Raw genomic sequence first — 18,052 nt, 5'->3', positions numbered from 1 at the left:
TTTATTTTATTATCTGTTTTTTCATGTTATTTTTACTTATTTGTACTTTTTGTGATCTATTTCATTTGTTGTTATTTTTTAAAAAAATTTTTTGAGTGCTCCTCACACTATTGTATTAATTTATTTAGCTTTGGCTTTATTGATACAATATCAGAAAGCACTCTGTTTTACGGATATAATCGTGTGGGCTGAAGAAAAGATTATATCCTTTTTTTCCGGTTTTTTAATTAACATTTCATGATTTTTTTTTTTTTTTTAAATTTTTTTTATTTATTATTATTTTTAATAAACTGTTGTTTGTTATTTTTTACTTATTATTTCCCCCCCTTTTTCATATGTCTTTTATTTTTCTTTGTTTTATTCTTCGTTGAACTTATATATATATATATATATATATATATATATATATATATATATATATATATATATATATATATATATATATATATATATATATATATATATATATGTACAGTTTTAAACAGCTTAAATATTTTTTTATATTTTTAACTTTAATGATTAATGTAATTGTTATGTATTTTATTTATAAGAATAAAGCATAACTGAAAAATCAATAATAAAATTTGTGGATAATTACAAAAGTGAGTTTGGAAATATCAGAGATTTTTTTCCTCTTAGTGTTAGTGTCTACCCTTAATAATGAACTTGAGTTGTGCATCCGTTTTCAGGAGTTTGCATTGTTAGGTCTTCATACGTGTGGAAGTTTAGCAGAAACCGTGTTGAAATCATTTGTGGACTTTGATGAATCCAAAATATTAATTTTAGTGGGATGTTGTTACATGAAAAAGGAACCTGGCAGGTAATATATTTCTCAATTGCATCTTTGTAGTTTTATGTTTCACCTGTTATGCTATTCTAGTTGTAAAAGCATTATTTGTAAGTTTTTGTTATTTAAATTTAATTTAGAAATGCTAATACTGTGTATTATTTTAGATATGCTTGTTTGTGTAAGTTTGTTTTAAGTCTTTCTTGCTTTAAACATTCTGATTTAGACCTATCTTTTCTGACAATGATAATAACTTCAAAATTCATTTTCAAATTCATTCTGCCAATGATGATAACTTCATAATTCATGAACTACCCTAGCTACCCTACCTAACTTTTGCAATATGCTAAATGTACTCCAATGAAACCCACTGATCGCTAATGAAAATTTTAATTGTAAACCAAAAATATACATTTACTCTCTCTATATATATTCTTTAAAAAATTTAACTGCTATTAAAAAAAATTTGACTCATGTTTAAACTACTATTTTCATGGACATGCTGAAATAAACATTTTCATTGTATTGTTATTGCTGACTCCAGATAAAGGAAACTAAATTACGCAAATGAAAGATTTTATTCAATTATCATCAATGGCTTTTGAGAAGAGAAGAACTTTTTCTCTGATCAAATTGAAGCTAAGGAAAAGGTTTACCTTACTTCTCATTCCAGGGATCAACATCATTCTAGATGACAAACTGTATAAAAATATCCAAAACTTGAATGACTAAAAATTAAAAACTATGTAAATTGACAAAGACGCAAATCTAGAACTACACATTGAAGAAACAAGAATTGGCAACTGGCCGATCTGTGTGCACCATAGTGGCAGACATCACTATGATGCCACACATCATACTGAGAAGGAAAAAAAAGAGAATATTAATAAGCATAATTTGTAATAAAGTTTCAAATGTTCATTTGTTTTCAACAGTCTCATTTTAACCCATTTGGCATCAAAGCTCCCATTATGGGAATAAGTACTATTTTTTTTTTAAAGTTTATTTTAAATATTATTAAATTATAACTATATGATAATTTTATAATAATTTTATACTAATTTTTATAGGAATTAAAAATAAGCAAATGATAATGATTATTAGACAAATTTGGGACTTTTTTCTGATCTTTATATTTGAAAGTATTTCTTAAAAATAATTTTCACTGTTATAGCTTAAAATTTTGTAAATTTTAGTAAATTTTGGTGACTCTCAATATCCTACTGAAATCAATTAAAATAATTTGTTGTAAGTAGTTGATTATGACATTTCTATGGAATGTTGGGAGCTTTATTGTGATGTATTGTTAAATACTCATTCTTTTCAGTTCTTGACATAGAAATTGAATAAAATAAAATTCTACATCTCACTTTGTCTATTTAAAATTCTAGAATGTAATGTAGGCAGACTTCTTGCTGATATTTAGGAAATCTGTTAAATGTTGTTGTTCACAATTTTTTCTCTTTTTGTAAAGCTTGACCTCCCATGAAATGTTTTCTCAGTCACACAGCATTTCAGATGCTGTGTGACTGAGGTCACACAGAAATTTATTTAGCCTTTTTCAGTATCATGCACTGCAAAAGGCTAATTAAATTTTTTAGAACTACTACACTATTTTATAAAAACTAGTTCAAAACAATTTAGATGCAAATTTTTTGTAAAAAAAAAAATACTCTTTTGTGGTGTATTGCATTCGCCTAAATAATGTTTATTAGTGATTCACACAAAATAAGAATTAGAAGAAAATTATAGGTATCAAATTAAATTTGCTTATTTGTTAATTTATTTCTAAATTAGATATTTTTCTAATTTATGTTTGGCAAGAAAATGCTCTAAGTGTCTAACGTCGGTAAAAAAATTTTTTTTATGAGGTTTTTCACTCCTTAGTTGTAGAGTCAAAGAAGTTAGGGAAGAAATTCTACTGTTCATTCCCAAAGCTCTCATTTAAAATTCCATAAATTTAAAATGTCATTTTAAATTATGTTTATATTTAAATAGACATTTAAAATGATGTTAAAATTTGTATATCTTACAATACCAAAGTTTTTGATAATTGTTAATTAAAATAACAAATCGAATAACTGTAAAAAATTTTTTTTTTCACGTGGAAATATTACTGCATAAAGGAATTTTTAATTGTGCACAAATTCCCCCCCCCCCCGTTTCACTTGAAAAGATTGCTTTAGCTCCCATATTTTAAAAGTTAGAAGCCCAAAATTATACAAAAGGGGGGGGGGGGCATGTTAATTTATTTTATATTTTGCTAACTGTTTTTGCCAGTACAGAAATGTCTTAGCAGTTGGAGTTTACTTTGAAGCGTATTGAATGGGTATATGTAATTCACATAATATTTTCAGGATTAGAGGAGTTCTGGAATTTAGTAATTTCATGTCATATTTCAATAGATGAAACTGATGAACCCAAGATCACCATATTTATAAATATTCTCAACAAATTCCAGTTTCTGTTAATGCATCTTTAATTTATATACTGTCATTTCACTTTATTGGTTGGTGTCGTATCCTCTATAGAATCATATTTCATGGTGTGCTTGAATAGTTTTTGTTATTTCTATGGCATTAAAAGAATACAAATCCTCTTCTGTGGGGTATTTCACTTTATTTAGATAGCTAATATATATGTTTCCACCAAAGATAAAAACCTGTTCATAGGAACATTATCTGCAGATTAAAATATGGTAGTTTGTTAGAATGCTGTATCAATCGTTTTCTGCAATTTACTTGGGTAAGGTGTGCATTAATTGTTTCCATATCATTAAAGTTCAAAAGTTTGTTTCTTGCATTTTATTGTATTCATTGAATTAATTCTTTAGATATTGCAGAATAAATTCCTTAATAGTAATAATATTTTAAATTGTCTGATTTTTTGTAATATATTTTTTGAAGGATTCTATCAACTAATGTTGTCACTTGATTTTGTAGTTACTGAAAAATCACATGTTAATTTAAGTGTACAGAAACATTATTGTTGTTCCACTTTAACGTGTGCTTAGTTGGTAATGTGAAGGTTATCAAGGTAGTTTGCAGATGACCTAGGTAATCTGAAATAGTTTTTTTTTGGCCCTTTAACGTATCACCCTATTTAATCTGCACATCAGCTGATGTTAGAATAACTACGTTATAGCATTTACGTAAATCTATGTAAAAAAATTTTTTTTTGGTGCAGAAAAGTAATGGATGTAACTTCAAAATGTAGAAATGATTTTTAATTATTTTTAATTCAGTTACTAAACTTATCTCTTTTAATGAACATGTTTTTTTTATAAAACATATGATAAACATTATCACTGTTGTTCGCTACTTATCTTTTATAATTTCTAGTTGCCTCTTTGCTCTTTAGTTCAAGTTTAATTTTAGCCAGGATATTTTGTACGATTTTTTTAATTTCTGTTTAAAGTCAAACAATATTCTATAGTAATTATTTTAACTTTTTGTTAACATAATTTAAACTGATTAAACTGTAAAGTTGAATATACAGTATTCAAAATACTTTTGAAATTGTATAATTGTGCAACAACTTTCGATTATGTATTATTATACAACAAGTATTTTGTTCAAATTTTTACTTTACACGTATCACAGTCCCCTTTTTTTGATTTTAAGATAAGTAATTATGCTTTTAGATTCTACATTTTGGTTATTATTTGATAGTTATTACTGGGCGTGTGGTGTTTTTAAAAAGCGCTTAAAGATGCTTATTTTCGACTTTTTATTTCTTAAAAGCCCTTAAAGGTGCTTTTTTTATTGGGTGTTTTTAAAAAGTGCTTAATTTTCCCTGTTCAAAATTGAGATTTTTTCCTCTTTCCCATGTCAATTTTCGCCACATGCAAAAGCCTGGGTTTTTCATTATTCTATTCAACGTTTTCACAAATCATTCAAACATAATAAATTTCATCATACGGATGTTCCGTAACGTAAAAAAGTGTCAATAATTTTACATGTTTCATGAAATGTTTGCGGGTCCACATGTGCATATACTGATCTGGATTCAGTAAGAATTATTTGTGCACTATCATGTGCAACTCGGCTGCATTTTGCAAGAGATTCTCAATTTCAGGTTTCATTTTCCTTCCTCTGAAATCGAACCAAAAAATCTATCTTGTTATGATGGCTAATGTAATCATGAAAGCGAGTTCTTTGTCAGAACTAGTTATTTTATCATGATCATGTAAAATCTTTGGAAATTATTTTGCATTTTGCTAATGTATATAGTGCTTAAAAATATTTTTTAACTGCTTAAAAGGTACTTAAAAGGTGCTTATTTTTTGTTGAAAGATTAGGAAGATAAGGAAATTAGTTATATAAACTTGAGAAGAGAAACTAATTGCTTTTTTTATTATTTTTAATTAAAATTTTTATGAGTACTTCCAGTTTTAAAACTGTGTTCAAAAATTACAACTACAAAATGTTCAACTGCAAGGAAATGTAAATTTTTTTTAAAAATCATCATAAATTAAAATTACATAACAAGTGTTGCGTTAATTTTTTTTACGTAACCTTGAAGTTAGTTACTTAAATAATACTTAACTAGTATCTTTTCCCAAAAAATATATTGTTAAGGCTTAAATAAAATATGTTCTTATTATAAATTACTTAGCCTTTATTTAGTATTTAAGAAGTGTGAAAAATACTAATAAATATTAAGAAAAAACTAAATACTTAAAATTTTAAAACTGAAATTTAAAAAAAAATGTTTTTGTACAAAGTAATGTCGAGTATTCCTGTGGTTAATAAATGTTTTTTTTTCCATCTAAGCAACTTGGCATTTTTCTGATACATGTGCAAACATGGTTGTGTGAAATTTGTAATTGTAATATAATTTTTTAATGGTTTCAGTGAAACAGAAAATTATCCATTGAGTTCATTTGTTAAATCATTGCCAAACCATGAATTGAGCTATGAAGCTAAAGAATTGGCTTGCCACGCAATCGAAATGTATATTAAGAGATTGCAAGGTATGTAAAAATTTTTTTTTTCCTTGAATAAAAAATATAGGCATTCTTTTTAATTAATCAATATAGTTGCAACTGAAAGAAACCCTTTTAATATTTTTTTCTTGCTTTTTTCTAACTTTGAACAAAGTTTGACAAAGCAAAAAAAAAAAAAAAACATAATTTGATATCAAGTAAATTTAAGTTTTGGTTCTCAGTATCACTTTTTTAAAAGTAAAGCTAATTGAATTATAAAAATTGCACAGGTGTGTCATTCAAAATTTTGGAATTTTTTTCCAGGTATTTTCAGGTTACATATTAAAAGGAAAAGTAGAAAGAAATATTTATGGAAAAAAAAAAGGTTAACATGCCAAATGTATAGATAGCGCCAGAAATATTCAATGTGCATTATAATTTTTTGAATCTAAAAATATATCTTGAGTAGTCTAAATTTTAAAAATTTGGCTGTGTGTGACTTGTACCATAACTGAAATTGTAACTTTTTAGGAGGGCCACTCTTCTTATCACAGGATAAATTTTTGTCTTTATATATAGTGAAATATCGGCTAAACATTCACTCTTGGGACCGAAAAAATTGCCCACTTACGAGAGTTGTCTGTTTATGGGAAGGGCACACTAATAAAAAAATTAACGCCATGATTTTTTTAAAAGAATAATTGTAATGATATAGAATTAATTCAATAATCAACAATAACTATTTTCAGTGATATTTGTTTAAACTGATTAAAATTTGAAAAATATTTTATTTTTCAAATGCAAACAGAATAGATCAGAAAGTTTGATATATGTATGTAATTCTAGAAGTAGCAACTGAGAAATGAGTGTGTTTTTCCTATTTACACAGACATTTAAGTTAGTTAGGTGCTTTTAATATTATGGCGCTTCCTGGGGCGGTTTAATTATTAGGTTTACACCCCCTAACACCTCCCCATCACTTGATAGGAAACTTCTAATACCTGTTTGAAAGTAAACCTCCCACGATGCACAGAAAAAAAGAACGCAGCAATGCATGCATGTAAGGCAAGAGGGCAGTTGTTATCTTTACAATTGATCATCTGTTAAATGTCTGCATAACTGTTTCATTTATATCATAGATTCTCAACCTTTTTAAAGTTACCGCCCCCTTAAGGAGCAAAAATCATTTCAACGCCCCCCTTTGTAAAAATCCAGTTATTTAGTTTAGAGCAAGGTGACGGAGCGAGGTGTGCTGAATTATAAGAGGCAACATTAAGCAATTTATTAAGAGTTACATTTGTTTGGTTTTTAAAACAAATAATGTGTACATTAACTCGATACTTTTCTCATGCCAGGTAATCGCAGTCTATTTGTTCTAATTAAAATAAATACGGTAATAAAAAAATACAAAAAACCCTATGCTTAAAATCAATCATTTATTCTTAATTAGATAATTGAGAACACACTCAAAATAGTTTTTTTACACTAAAAAGTATTATCAACGAGACATTCGTTTCTTAACGTTTGGTTTAATACTTTAAGTGAGGTGAAGACGCAAGTCCCCTCGTTGCACAATTTCGAGATGATTTCGCTTTTTTGTGTGACAAGATCCATAACAGCACTGAATCCACGTTCGACAAGGTAGGAGGAAGGGAAGACATTAAAATTTTTTTAACGATAGTCCAAGGTAGAGGCGACGAAATTCTGTGAGACGATCATCACTTCAAAGTTTCCTTAGTTGAAAGTTCAACCAATTCCTCATAAATCTGAACCTCTGCTGTTTCAATATTCACAAAAGTGTGCATAACCCAATAACCCATTGAGGGACTTCCAGGGAACAAAACAGCTTCAAAACGGTCAGAAAAGTCCACGAGTAAAGAGTCAAGGATCATCAGAGCAAATTTCACCTGCTTCACTGAACTCATTCCAACCAAAATTCTGCTTCCACAAAATGAGTTTTTTCAGAAAGGCAGAAATGACTGATTTTATAGGGATCAAGTTGATCTCGTCGGCATGAAGTTGTAAATTTATGCCATTAAATTATAATAATATAATCAGCCAAAGTCTTTCTCCAATTCTAGCAATCTGTCTCTCAGAGCTACATCTCTGTTTTAGAGAAACTTAAGCACAGAGTCGAAAAGATTCCAAAACCTATTGAGACAGGCGCCTTTGGGAAGTCAGAGAATCTCGGTGTGTAGTAGCAAACGATTGAATTCTTCATTATACACAGTTGTCTGAATAATCAATCGTTGAGAGCATTACTGCGAATTTTGTTCACAGCAAATATAACATATTGCAATAACTGATGCAAACGGTCTCTGATATTTCCCCCCACTAAATGCTGTCTGTGAATCAGGCAGTGAACAGCTAAAATATCTGGTATTTCCCTTTACAAAAGGGCGTAAGCCCACAATGTCGACCCACCATTGCAGGAGATCCATCAGTGGCAATCGACATAATATTCGCATGAGGAATGTTTTTCTCTGTAAAATAATCTTGGACAGTATTAAAATAGATTTACTTTTAGTATCTACAATCAAGCTTCTTGCAAAAAGCATCTTGTGACTACTTTTTCCTACCTTTCCAAACCGGATCTACGCCTACAGTAAAGCTTACATTGAATGGCAAGGTTGATTCCTCAACTTGAAGGAAAAATTCGTTGGGTATCAAAAGTTTACTTAAAGAAGCTTCAACATCTTTAGACATCTCACCATTTCGTAACCCGCACTGTATCGTTGCTTAATGAGATATTTCGGATTACATTCGATGTGGCTGGATGGCGTAAAACTGTTTCTAAAACTTGACAACCGGCAGTATCAACTTTGATCCGATAGTATGAGCCTTCTCAGAATTAGCAATCAATTTTGATACATTATAAGAAGCTATCAAACCATCGTCGCATTTTTGTGATGAGATTGCTAGCAACCTGGAGACCGCAGGTGCTTTCAGAAACTTGTCTTTGATGTTCGCGAAAAATGACAAATCTTTATTTTGTTTGTCAGGATGAGTTTTTTGCAAATGCTCCTGCTAATGGAAGGATTTAATTGTCTCATTAGATAAAACTTTATTACAAAGTAAACACATGGGCAGTTGAGAGTTCAGCAGCGATTGAACAAATCCAAACTTCAAGTTCGTGGCACGGTATTGATGATACTTCTTTTTGTTAACCGACATTGTTAGTGGCAGCGAAGTTCAAACGATGAAAGAAAATCAATTATTTCTCCAAATTAATAAATAATTTATGGTAAGGAACTAATTCGCGCATATACCTGGCTAAATAAACAATGAGATCGAATCGAAACTAGGGAAAAAACTGTAAGGAAGGTAACGAAAAGCATCATAAGAAACACAATCAAACATTCTTACCGAAAGCTCATGCTCTTCGATTTCCGTCAAATGTCTTGAATGAGTTAGAGCCATTCGCGAAATAGCTATGATGAATCAGAGGCAAAAACTACAGACTCATGAGCTGCGCTGTGTTGGTTCGGATCGGAGAAAGGGTGTCATATAAGTTCGTTTTATCGGGGGTACAAAAGATGTAATAATTTTAATTTATTATGTTAATTTAATCTTTATTTTCCTTTAATATTAATTTTAGATTAATTTTATTTATTAAATAAATTTAATTTAGTAATTTTATCTGTAAGTTTTAAAATTAAATTTGAATGACAAAAATGCTCATCGCCCCCCTACCGCCCAAAACATATCCAACGCCCCCAGTGGCGTAGTGAGCTTAACTCGCGCCCGGGGCACAATACCCTTTTAGCGCCCCCCCCCCATTCAAAAACCATATAATATTATATGCAAAATATACTCGCAAATTAATAAATAAATAAAGTAAAATAAATAAAATCATAGACTCAAGCTAGGCTTTAAATTTGAGACACAAAATGTAGTTGAGAGAACAGGACTAGATTTTGAAATGTATATGATCATCTAGAATTAGTTCAAAAGATACCTATTATTTATTTTACATATTTATAAAGAAATATTTTAAAAACACGCAGTTTTAAAACAATAAAAAAGTAAATATTTATTATCTCTAAGGGGATACATATGTTTAATAATCATATGATTATAATACATTAATAAAACTAACTACTATCTCTAAATTTTCCGGTCATTTGATGAAGCAAATGTATCAATAATATCATCAAAATTGTTCATTTAAAATTTTTCTTTTTCCGCAATTAAAAATGCTAGGTCACTAAGGCGATCTGTCAAAATTAATTTTAATTTGCTGAATGAACGTTCGCAGCTAGCAATTGATGCTGAGATAGTCAGGAGTATTTGAAATGCCGCTCTCAGATTTGGAAAAACATCTTCTCCATTCGAGATTGATTATAAAAGTAAGAAATTCTAATGGAGTTTTAGGTTTAATTTCTTTTCTACTGCGGAGTAACATTTTGCTGTCACATATTTTGATAAAAAGTTCTATTACATTGAAATCTGTATTATAAAATTCACCCAGATTTTTAAAAAAAATTTTCAAGGTCGTTATCCTTGTTTAATAAATTTTCAACGTCTAGTAGAAATCCAAATTTGAAATTAAGGTCACTTAATCGTGTACACATTTCTTGTTGGAGACGATCAAGAGTGCTTTTCATAACACGAGAAATTTAACTTTCTGCGGAAAGACCACCATAGCCAATTCTCCAGGCACGTATTGTATCCATATCCCATTTTTTACAAAGAGACTCTGCTTTTTCTATTGCCTCTTTACAGAGCTTGTCTCAAATTTCGGCTAGTTCAGTCGCTAATGATTCAAGATCATGGAACACTTCTCTAAAATTCATTCTAGGATCTTGTAATCTGAGCTGCACACGATCAATCCTTCTTAAGATTTCATACCAGAAATGAACTAAAGTTATAAAACTAAAGGTTAGTATATTTTGCAACAGAATTGTAGCTTCACTTCTGTTGTCCCTTGTAGTGGTAGTGTGCGGTGCTAATTTTTCTATTAGTTCTTTTATATTCTCTAGCCCATAGATGATAACGATAACCGCTTGTATTCTGGCGCTCCATCGCGTTTCAGATGTGTGACCTGCCATCACGGCAGCATTATCGTAACATTGTGATCTGCAGTTAGTTAATGAAATTTCATGGTAATTTAATTTCTCTAAAATTGTATTTTCGATCCAGGCTGCATCGTTAGCATGTATTTGAATAAAACTCAAAAAAGATTCTTTGATGGAAACTTTTTTATTGATAAAATCAGCATCTACATACCTAGCGACTTGGGACATTTGTTCTCGATGAGAGATATCAGGAGTTGAATCAAACAAAAGTCCATAATATTTATTTCTTTTGATATTGTTTATTAGTTGATTTCGAACTGTAGATGCCAGAAGATGAATGAATTCATTTTGAATCTGTGATGACAAATATGAGAACAACAAATTTTTCTGTTAACAAATTTTTTCATACTCTATTCACTTAATAATAGAATCGTCGAGTAGATGTAGTAAGTAATCTTATTTGATTTATTACTTACCAAGAATGCCTTGAACTTGAAAGGTAGTAACATAGTAAGATATACAATATAATTTATGCTGACATTAAACTTATATATAACATTTAATATTTAATAACATTTCATTTTTATTCAAAGCAGAGCGCGATGACAAGGTCGTGAATTAAGTATTGAAATATATTTAATATGAATATGAATTTAATATAATATTTAATATGAATTAAATATTATGAATAATATTTATGAATTAACATTTATTATATTACACTGGCACTAATTTAAAATATATTTTCCAGAAGTCAATTATAATAAAAAAAATTATCCAGCAATTTTTTTTTTTTTTTTGCGGACCATTTGGCGCCCCTTTGTGAGTAGCGCCCGGGGCATGATGCCCCCCCTTGCCCACCCCTCGCTACGCCACTGAACGCCCCCCTAGCGCCCAAAACAAGTTCACCGCCCCTCAGCATACTCCCAACGCCCCCAGGGGGGTGGTATCGCCCCCGTTGAGAAACAATGATTTATATGAACACTTCAATGACTAAATTTCCGTTTTCTTTTTTAAACTCAGCTGTGTTAAATACAGTTTCCAAATTGATTAAAAATATCAGAAATTTTTCAGTGGGGAAGACAAATTGAGAGCAGTTAAGGTGTCAAACCAGTTTGTGGCATCACATAACCAGTATCAGAAAAAAATCAAAAGAAATATATTTCACATAAACTGTATTATTTTCTCTCTTTTTGTTTCTAAGATAAAGGAAGGTGACAGGAGAATAATTGATTCTTTGTTGAATAGCTTAACAATAATTTTAGTTGTGGATATGGCAAAAAATTTACATGCTTTAAAAATGGGAGAGCATTGCATATCTTTTTTTCTTAGAATTTAAAGCAGAAATTGCTTTTTTCCCCTTTCAAATTTAGAAAATTGTGACCAGTTTAAAGAGATAGAAATGCATAGAAAGTACATTATTGTTTATTCATAGAAGATTCACGGAAAATTAAAAATATATCAGTTAAGGAGGGGGTATCTGTTGGCGTTTTGTAAGAGTGTTCGTAACATGATGTTTCACTGTGTATATGTCTATATATATATATAATCAAAATTTTTAATTTTACACATTTGTAAGATTCATATTATAATTTCTAGCTTTCATTTAATTTTATGGGGAAAAAACAACCTTATGAAATAAATTTAGTCAATTATAAAATTTTATACTGATGAATTGAGGTATCATTAACTTGTTTACTATTTTTTAGAAGAATGCAGTAATGAAGTAAATCCTCGTTTTAAAAAATTCAATAAATGTCTTTGTACTGTTAATTTGAAACGACTTAGAATCAATTTATAGTTCAATAATTGTAGAATTTTTCAAATACTAGTTGTCAGTGGCGTACGCAGAATTTTTTCAAGGGGGGTGCTCATGATTTTCTGAAACTACTAAAAGAAATTCGAGTATGTAATAAAGCACTATTATTTCCCTAATTTAGACAGCTAGATAATTTGACTTTTTATTTAGTCAACATTGTTTAGTTAAATTTTGATTTGATTTTTTAAGTTTAAGAACATAATGTAATACCTTCTCGCATGTAATATCTTCTGAAAAAAGTCCAATGTCATATGGGTGGGAAGTAACACTTTGAGGGCCACTTTCTCATTCATCAGATTTTGATATGTTAGAAACGTTTTCTTCAACAGAAGTGTCACATTTCTGTTCTACAGAAAAACTTACATTGGTACTAGATGCTGTCACCTCACTAATTTCAGGTCGTGATTTTTTCTCAAAATAATTAAAAATTGTTAAATTCTTGCGTTTTGACATCCTAAAGATCCAAGAACAGCAAATATATATATTGGCACAGAAATATCCGCTATGCTACGATCTTAAAGTTTCGAGCTGGAATGAATAAGTTCAATGAGCTCAGTATCTCCAATAGTATTGTTACTGATTTCTTCACTAGTCGAAATAACGACGACGACGGGTTCGACGATTGAAAGAACTTTTTGTTAATTCTTCTAATTCTTTTTGTTTGTTAATAATTTCTACTAAAATTTTCAATTTACCATTTTGTCTGAGCTCAAGGGGGGAGTTTAAACCCCTAAACCACTCCCTTGCGTACGCCACTGGTGGTTGTTCACAAATGCATTTATTTTTAAACATGATATATGACTGTATTTAAAAATATTGAAAATTTTTTTAATTGAAAACATTAAGTTTTGATTTAGAAATATTTAACCCAATTTCAAATTTTAAAGACATATTAAGTCTTCTGATTGGTATTAAAATCTTACTTCACAATTTGTTTTGATCTTCTTTAGATAATGCCTCATCGTTAAAGATACACTGCTATCGAGCTGCTCTCGAAAAATGTATCGTAAGTCATTACCCAAGCTTAAAGCATCTGGGTTTAAGGGGAGTGAAGCATGCTGAATGTCTTGCATTTCATGAGTGAGTTAATAATTTTTTTTTCTCCAAATAATTTTTGTGTTAGTTCTCACCGAATTTAAGTTTTTATGCCTTATATTTATTATTGTATTTAAAATATTCATTTTTTAAATTTTTTTTTGTGGAGAAGTAGTACATGCATGCTAAAAAAGTTATTTAGAAGTATCAATACCTAATTCTGTTTTATTTAACAAACACGAACTGTCTTCATTCTTCCAAGAAAAGTAGCATATTAAATTGTTTGCTGCTTACATTAGTAAAAGAAGTATAATTCTACTTATACATTTTGTACTGGAAATCATTTGTGTACTAAATGAAAGAAGCAAACACCTTAATAACAGAGCTCCCAAATGGGTTCTCTTTTACCTTCAAATTCCGATTTTTAGAGTGAAGTCTGTTTTTAGTCCTCTTTTGGATACTAAGGCAATCTGTTTAACAAAATGTTTTGATTGCGTTAAAATTGCAATAGCTGCTAACTTTGTGTGTCTTACCTCAATTTTCTTGTTGTTCGAAAGTCAATTAGTGGACTCTTCTCTTGATAAATGAGTACCACACTACCTGAACTTTAGGATCGTTTACTAATTATATTTTTCCATGTCGATTCCTGAAAGTCGATTATGACGATACTTCAAGATATTTGTGTCCCTTTCATTAATTTTAAATAATAGATAAGATTCTTCTTTTTTGTTGTCTGTTTTCCATCAAAAGATTTCTTTAACATTATGTATTGGGGGCCAAAGTCTACAAAAATGATCTTATCTATTCTAATAGACTTGTTTCTGAATTTTGAAAACTCTTAAATCATGTTATGTATAAAAAAAAGAAAATTGATTAATTAAATTTTCCTACCATGAAATTTACCTGTGTGAATTGAAGGTCATATACTTTTTCACTCTTTTTAGAAATTTCTAGCTATACATCATTTTTGTAAGATAAAAATTACTACTTACCTATTATTATAAAATTATACTATTGAATTCAGTAAAAGGAGACAATAAAGCTGAGACAATTTTTTTAAAGATGTAGATTATGTGTAGCATAATACAATATACTGTTTTGCTTGTGGAATGTCAATCAGTTACAGATGGAATTGACCAGATATCATTTCAAAAAAGGTAATTGTAACTGTTATTATTTGTAGGTATGCGAAGCAAGCACTGTGTAAAGTGGATGTGAAAATACCAAAAGAAACTCTGCTTTCCCAAGAAACGGTTTCCTTGCTCTCTCGATGGAAGGAGGTCCTCACATTCTACTCCTTAAGGCTAATCATTGCACCAGTTATTGAAACTCTCATCTTAATGGACAGGTTGCTGTATTTATATGAAAAAGGCAAGTCTCTCATTATTTTTTTTGAAAAAGCCCTTTTCTCAATCATCAAAGGGTCATCTTTTAAATATATTTTATTCTTCTTAACTTCCTTTTCCAAATAAACTGATGTTGGTTATTTACTCTATTCTGCAGTATCTTTTGCTACCTGCAAAATACGGAGCCGTCAACCGATCAGAATTTCAAAAATGTAGTATTTCAGATGATCCTAACTTTTTTTTCTGACAGAATTATACTAATACTAGCCGCCTAAGGCGGCCAGCTGTCCGCCACGCTGAAGGTTTTCACAAATAAAGTTTTTTAAAACATAGCAGGAAATCTGAAGATTAGTGGACAATTAAAGTGTTCCTGTCCTGCAATTTTGTCTTCATATCCAGTTCTGCTGCAGATGTGTTATAGCTCTTGAGGATGTTTGAAATTATATAGCTACAACGCTTAAGAAAAAAAAAAAACTAAAATGCCAAATACATGAAAAGAACACGAAAACGAATAAATTTTTTATGGTATCAATTTTTATTTCTATATAATTTTTTATGGTATCAAATTCTATTTCTATATCTGTTACGTCAAGCACCCAGGTATTATAATTTGATCTAGTTGTGCTTGTATAATTTTGATCTAGTTGCGCTTTCTACGTCATTTTGTTAACATCGTTTGGTTTGTTATTTAACATAGTTTGGTTTGTTATTTCTAAGTTAACTTTCAAAACATTGGCTGGCATCAGCATTTTTATTCTTTAAGTTGTTTATTTTTTCTTTTGGAATTCGTTCCTTTTTAGCGAAATGTTTTTCAACCTAATCGAATTCTTTGCCGACTGTTCTCTATAAAGAAAATAAAGTAAAAATTTTTAAAGTGTTGTGAAAAGAATTTTTAGTTGTACAAAGTACTACAATATCGCTACAAAAATTATCGTCTTCGCTTAAGAAAAAAAATAGAGCGTGGAAAGAAGAAGAAAAACTTATTATAACAATTATGAACAGCGACAAATATATCAAAGCGAAGCGTTCTATTTACGTATCGAATATGTTGCCACATTTTTAATACAAAAGTTAAACTTTTCTCCACTTTAATAAATGTAAACTAATGCGAACTTTACAATTAAATTATTAATTCCTTCGTATATTATTGGTTTAAGTTGTCGAAAATTAATATTTCAATTGTAAGGTTCGCATTAGCATACATTTATAAGAGTGGGGAAAAGTATATGCATTTTTTAATAGTTTTTTGAATATGGCTCTTTGAAGACGAAAAAGCAGACGAAAAGCATAGACTTACAAAATGACTGATAACTAAATAACTAATCCAAATTTTTGAAAAAGAAAAAAAATACTTCTTCATTATGTCAAAACACAATTATGTGCCGAGTTTCGTGCCTGGGCGAGGCTTCTGGGGCGATATATTGTGATTACAGACACACACACACACACAGCCGCTTTTATTATTATGTATAGATAATACTGGCATCAACATGATTTGTGTTAATAAAACATGGTCAGCATCATCAACATTTGACTGTTTTCAATTCAAATTTTAAAATTTTTAATGTTGAAAAGAAAAAAATTCATATGGGATAGGATAAGAACCATTTTTTCCTCAAAATCACTTCTTTACTAGCATTTTCTTCTTTACTTTACTTTGTTTGCGCACGGACCGTTTTCCCCAGCTGAAAACTGAGTTATCTTAAAAATGCAACAGACCCAGTCGTCTTTTTAGTCAAAAATGGATATAAATCAATCTTTCCCCTTCATGTGTTATTTACAAGGAAAATGGTATATGTATAATGTTTTTTGTAAGAGAGAATGTGCAAAATTTCGGAACTTTTTTTGAATCATAAGTTTTTCTAAACTTATAACCTTTGATATTTTATATTATTTTTGTCAGTGTATAAACTAACTACAGTTCTAAAAATTATCCTTGTAATGATATTTATTGAAAAAAAATCTGAATGACATTAAGTGTAGCATTCAATCTTGATATCGAATATTGATTACTTAATTCGAATATTTCATTGGTTTTTATGCTACTTAAATGGTTTCTAAGTTATTCCTGAAAAATACATTTTACAATAAAACTTGTCAAGTTCAAAGAATCACATCCCATAGGAAAGATAGTTATTAAAATATATTCCACTTAATGATTTATTTAAAAAAAATTAATATGTTTAAATCAATGATTTCCTTAAAAAAATCATAATTGATTTAAATCAAGTGATTTAGATTGAGATTTTAATCATGAAATCTATCTAACCCTGGCTATGATATCTAAACATATAAAATTATATATTTATTTAAAGATTCCAATTAGTATTTAAAACAGCTGAAAATCTTTGGAAAAATGTTTTTTTTTTTTTTTAATTTGGTTAATTTAAATTAAAACTAATATAAAAAAAGGAAATATTTAACTTTTAATGAGAACATTATAAAAAAAAACCCTATTTTTTTCTACTTAAAAAAACCATATGTGTTTTTTATTTTTATAAATTTTTTTAAATGATATCCAAAATTTTATCGAACTGGATGCCATTTTATTGTCTTATAATCCATTTTAATAAAAATTATTTTTTCCAGGTTGTCCTTGTTGTGTTGCCCCAGTATTTGACCCAACACTCTCACCTCGAAATTTTGTATTACTTTCTGTGAAAGTCAATAAAGATGGGTCTAATTAATTATCATTGTGTCTTTATACTATTAATTAAGTTTATACAAAGCTCGCTTTCTATACGGGGTGAAAAGAAAGTTGATAATCAATTAATCAGTATTGATCCGCGAAACATAGACCAACACTATTAATTAAGCTAATAAAATTTAAGGAGCGGTAGCGCTTCGCGCTGTCGTGCCACAGGTCCCTGGTTCGATCCTCGGGGCCGGGCAAGGTTCACTCAGCCTTTCATCCCTTCAGTGGGTCAATAAATGAGTACCAAGCATGCTTGGGAACTAAACACTCGGGATTCCGTGTTCGGCTGACCACCTGACCGGAACATCTGCTCCTGCACCCCAGAGCCCAAGGTCAAGAAAACTGAGATGGGCACAGTAGGCCTTGGCCCTCTATGGGCTGTCGCGCCACTGAGTTTAGTTTAATACAATTTAAGATTTTTTTGC

The 18,052-nt window shown here is 29.7% G+C and overlaps 1 protein-coding gene across 7 annotated transcripts in view; it reads left to right on the top strand.

Annotated features, from left to right (window-relative positions):
• The window catches only part of LOC107446553 (methyltransferase-like protein 25B), a 65,714-nt gene extending 48,092 nt beyond the window's left edge, over positions 1-17,622 (top strand). For all 7 annotated transcript variants that reach the window (XM_071184369.2, XM_071184373.2, XM_071184371.2 and 4 more), the window contains exons 8-12: positions 690-820; positions 5,644-5,762; positions 13,502-13,631; positions 14,770-14,957; positions 17,522-17,622. In XM_071184369.2, the coding sequence (XP_071040470.2) occupies positions 690-820; positions 5,644-5,762; positions 13,502-13,631; positions 14,770-14,957; positions 17,522-17,619 (666 nt within the window). In that variant the 3' untranslated portion in view covers positions 17,620-17,622. The remainder of the gene's footprint in view (positions 1-689; positions 821-5,643; positions 5,763-13,501; positions 13,632-14,769; positions 14,958-17,521) is intronic.
• Positions 17,623-18,052: the final 430 nt, after the last annotated feature.

This window comes from Parasteatoda tepidariorum, chromosome 10 (assembly GCF_982258835.1).
Source record: "Parasteatoda tepidariorum strain Cologne lab strain chromosome 10, Ptep-v5.0, whole genome shotgun sequence".
In the NCBI taxonomy this organism is placed as follows: Eukaryota; Metazoa; Arthropoda; class Arachnida; order Araneae; family Theridiidae; genus Parasteatoda; species Parasteatoda tepidariorum.
Note: the sequence above shows the minus strand (reverse complement) of the source record. Positions and strands in the feature narration are given on the sequence as shown.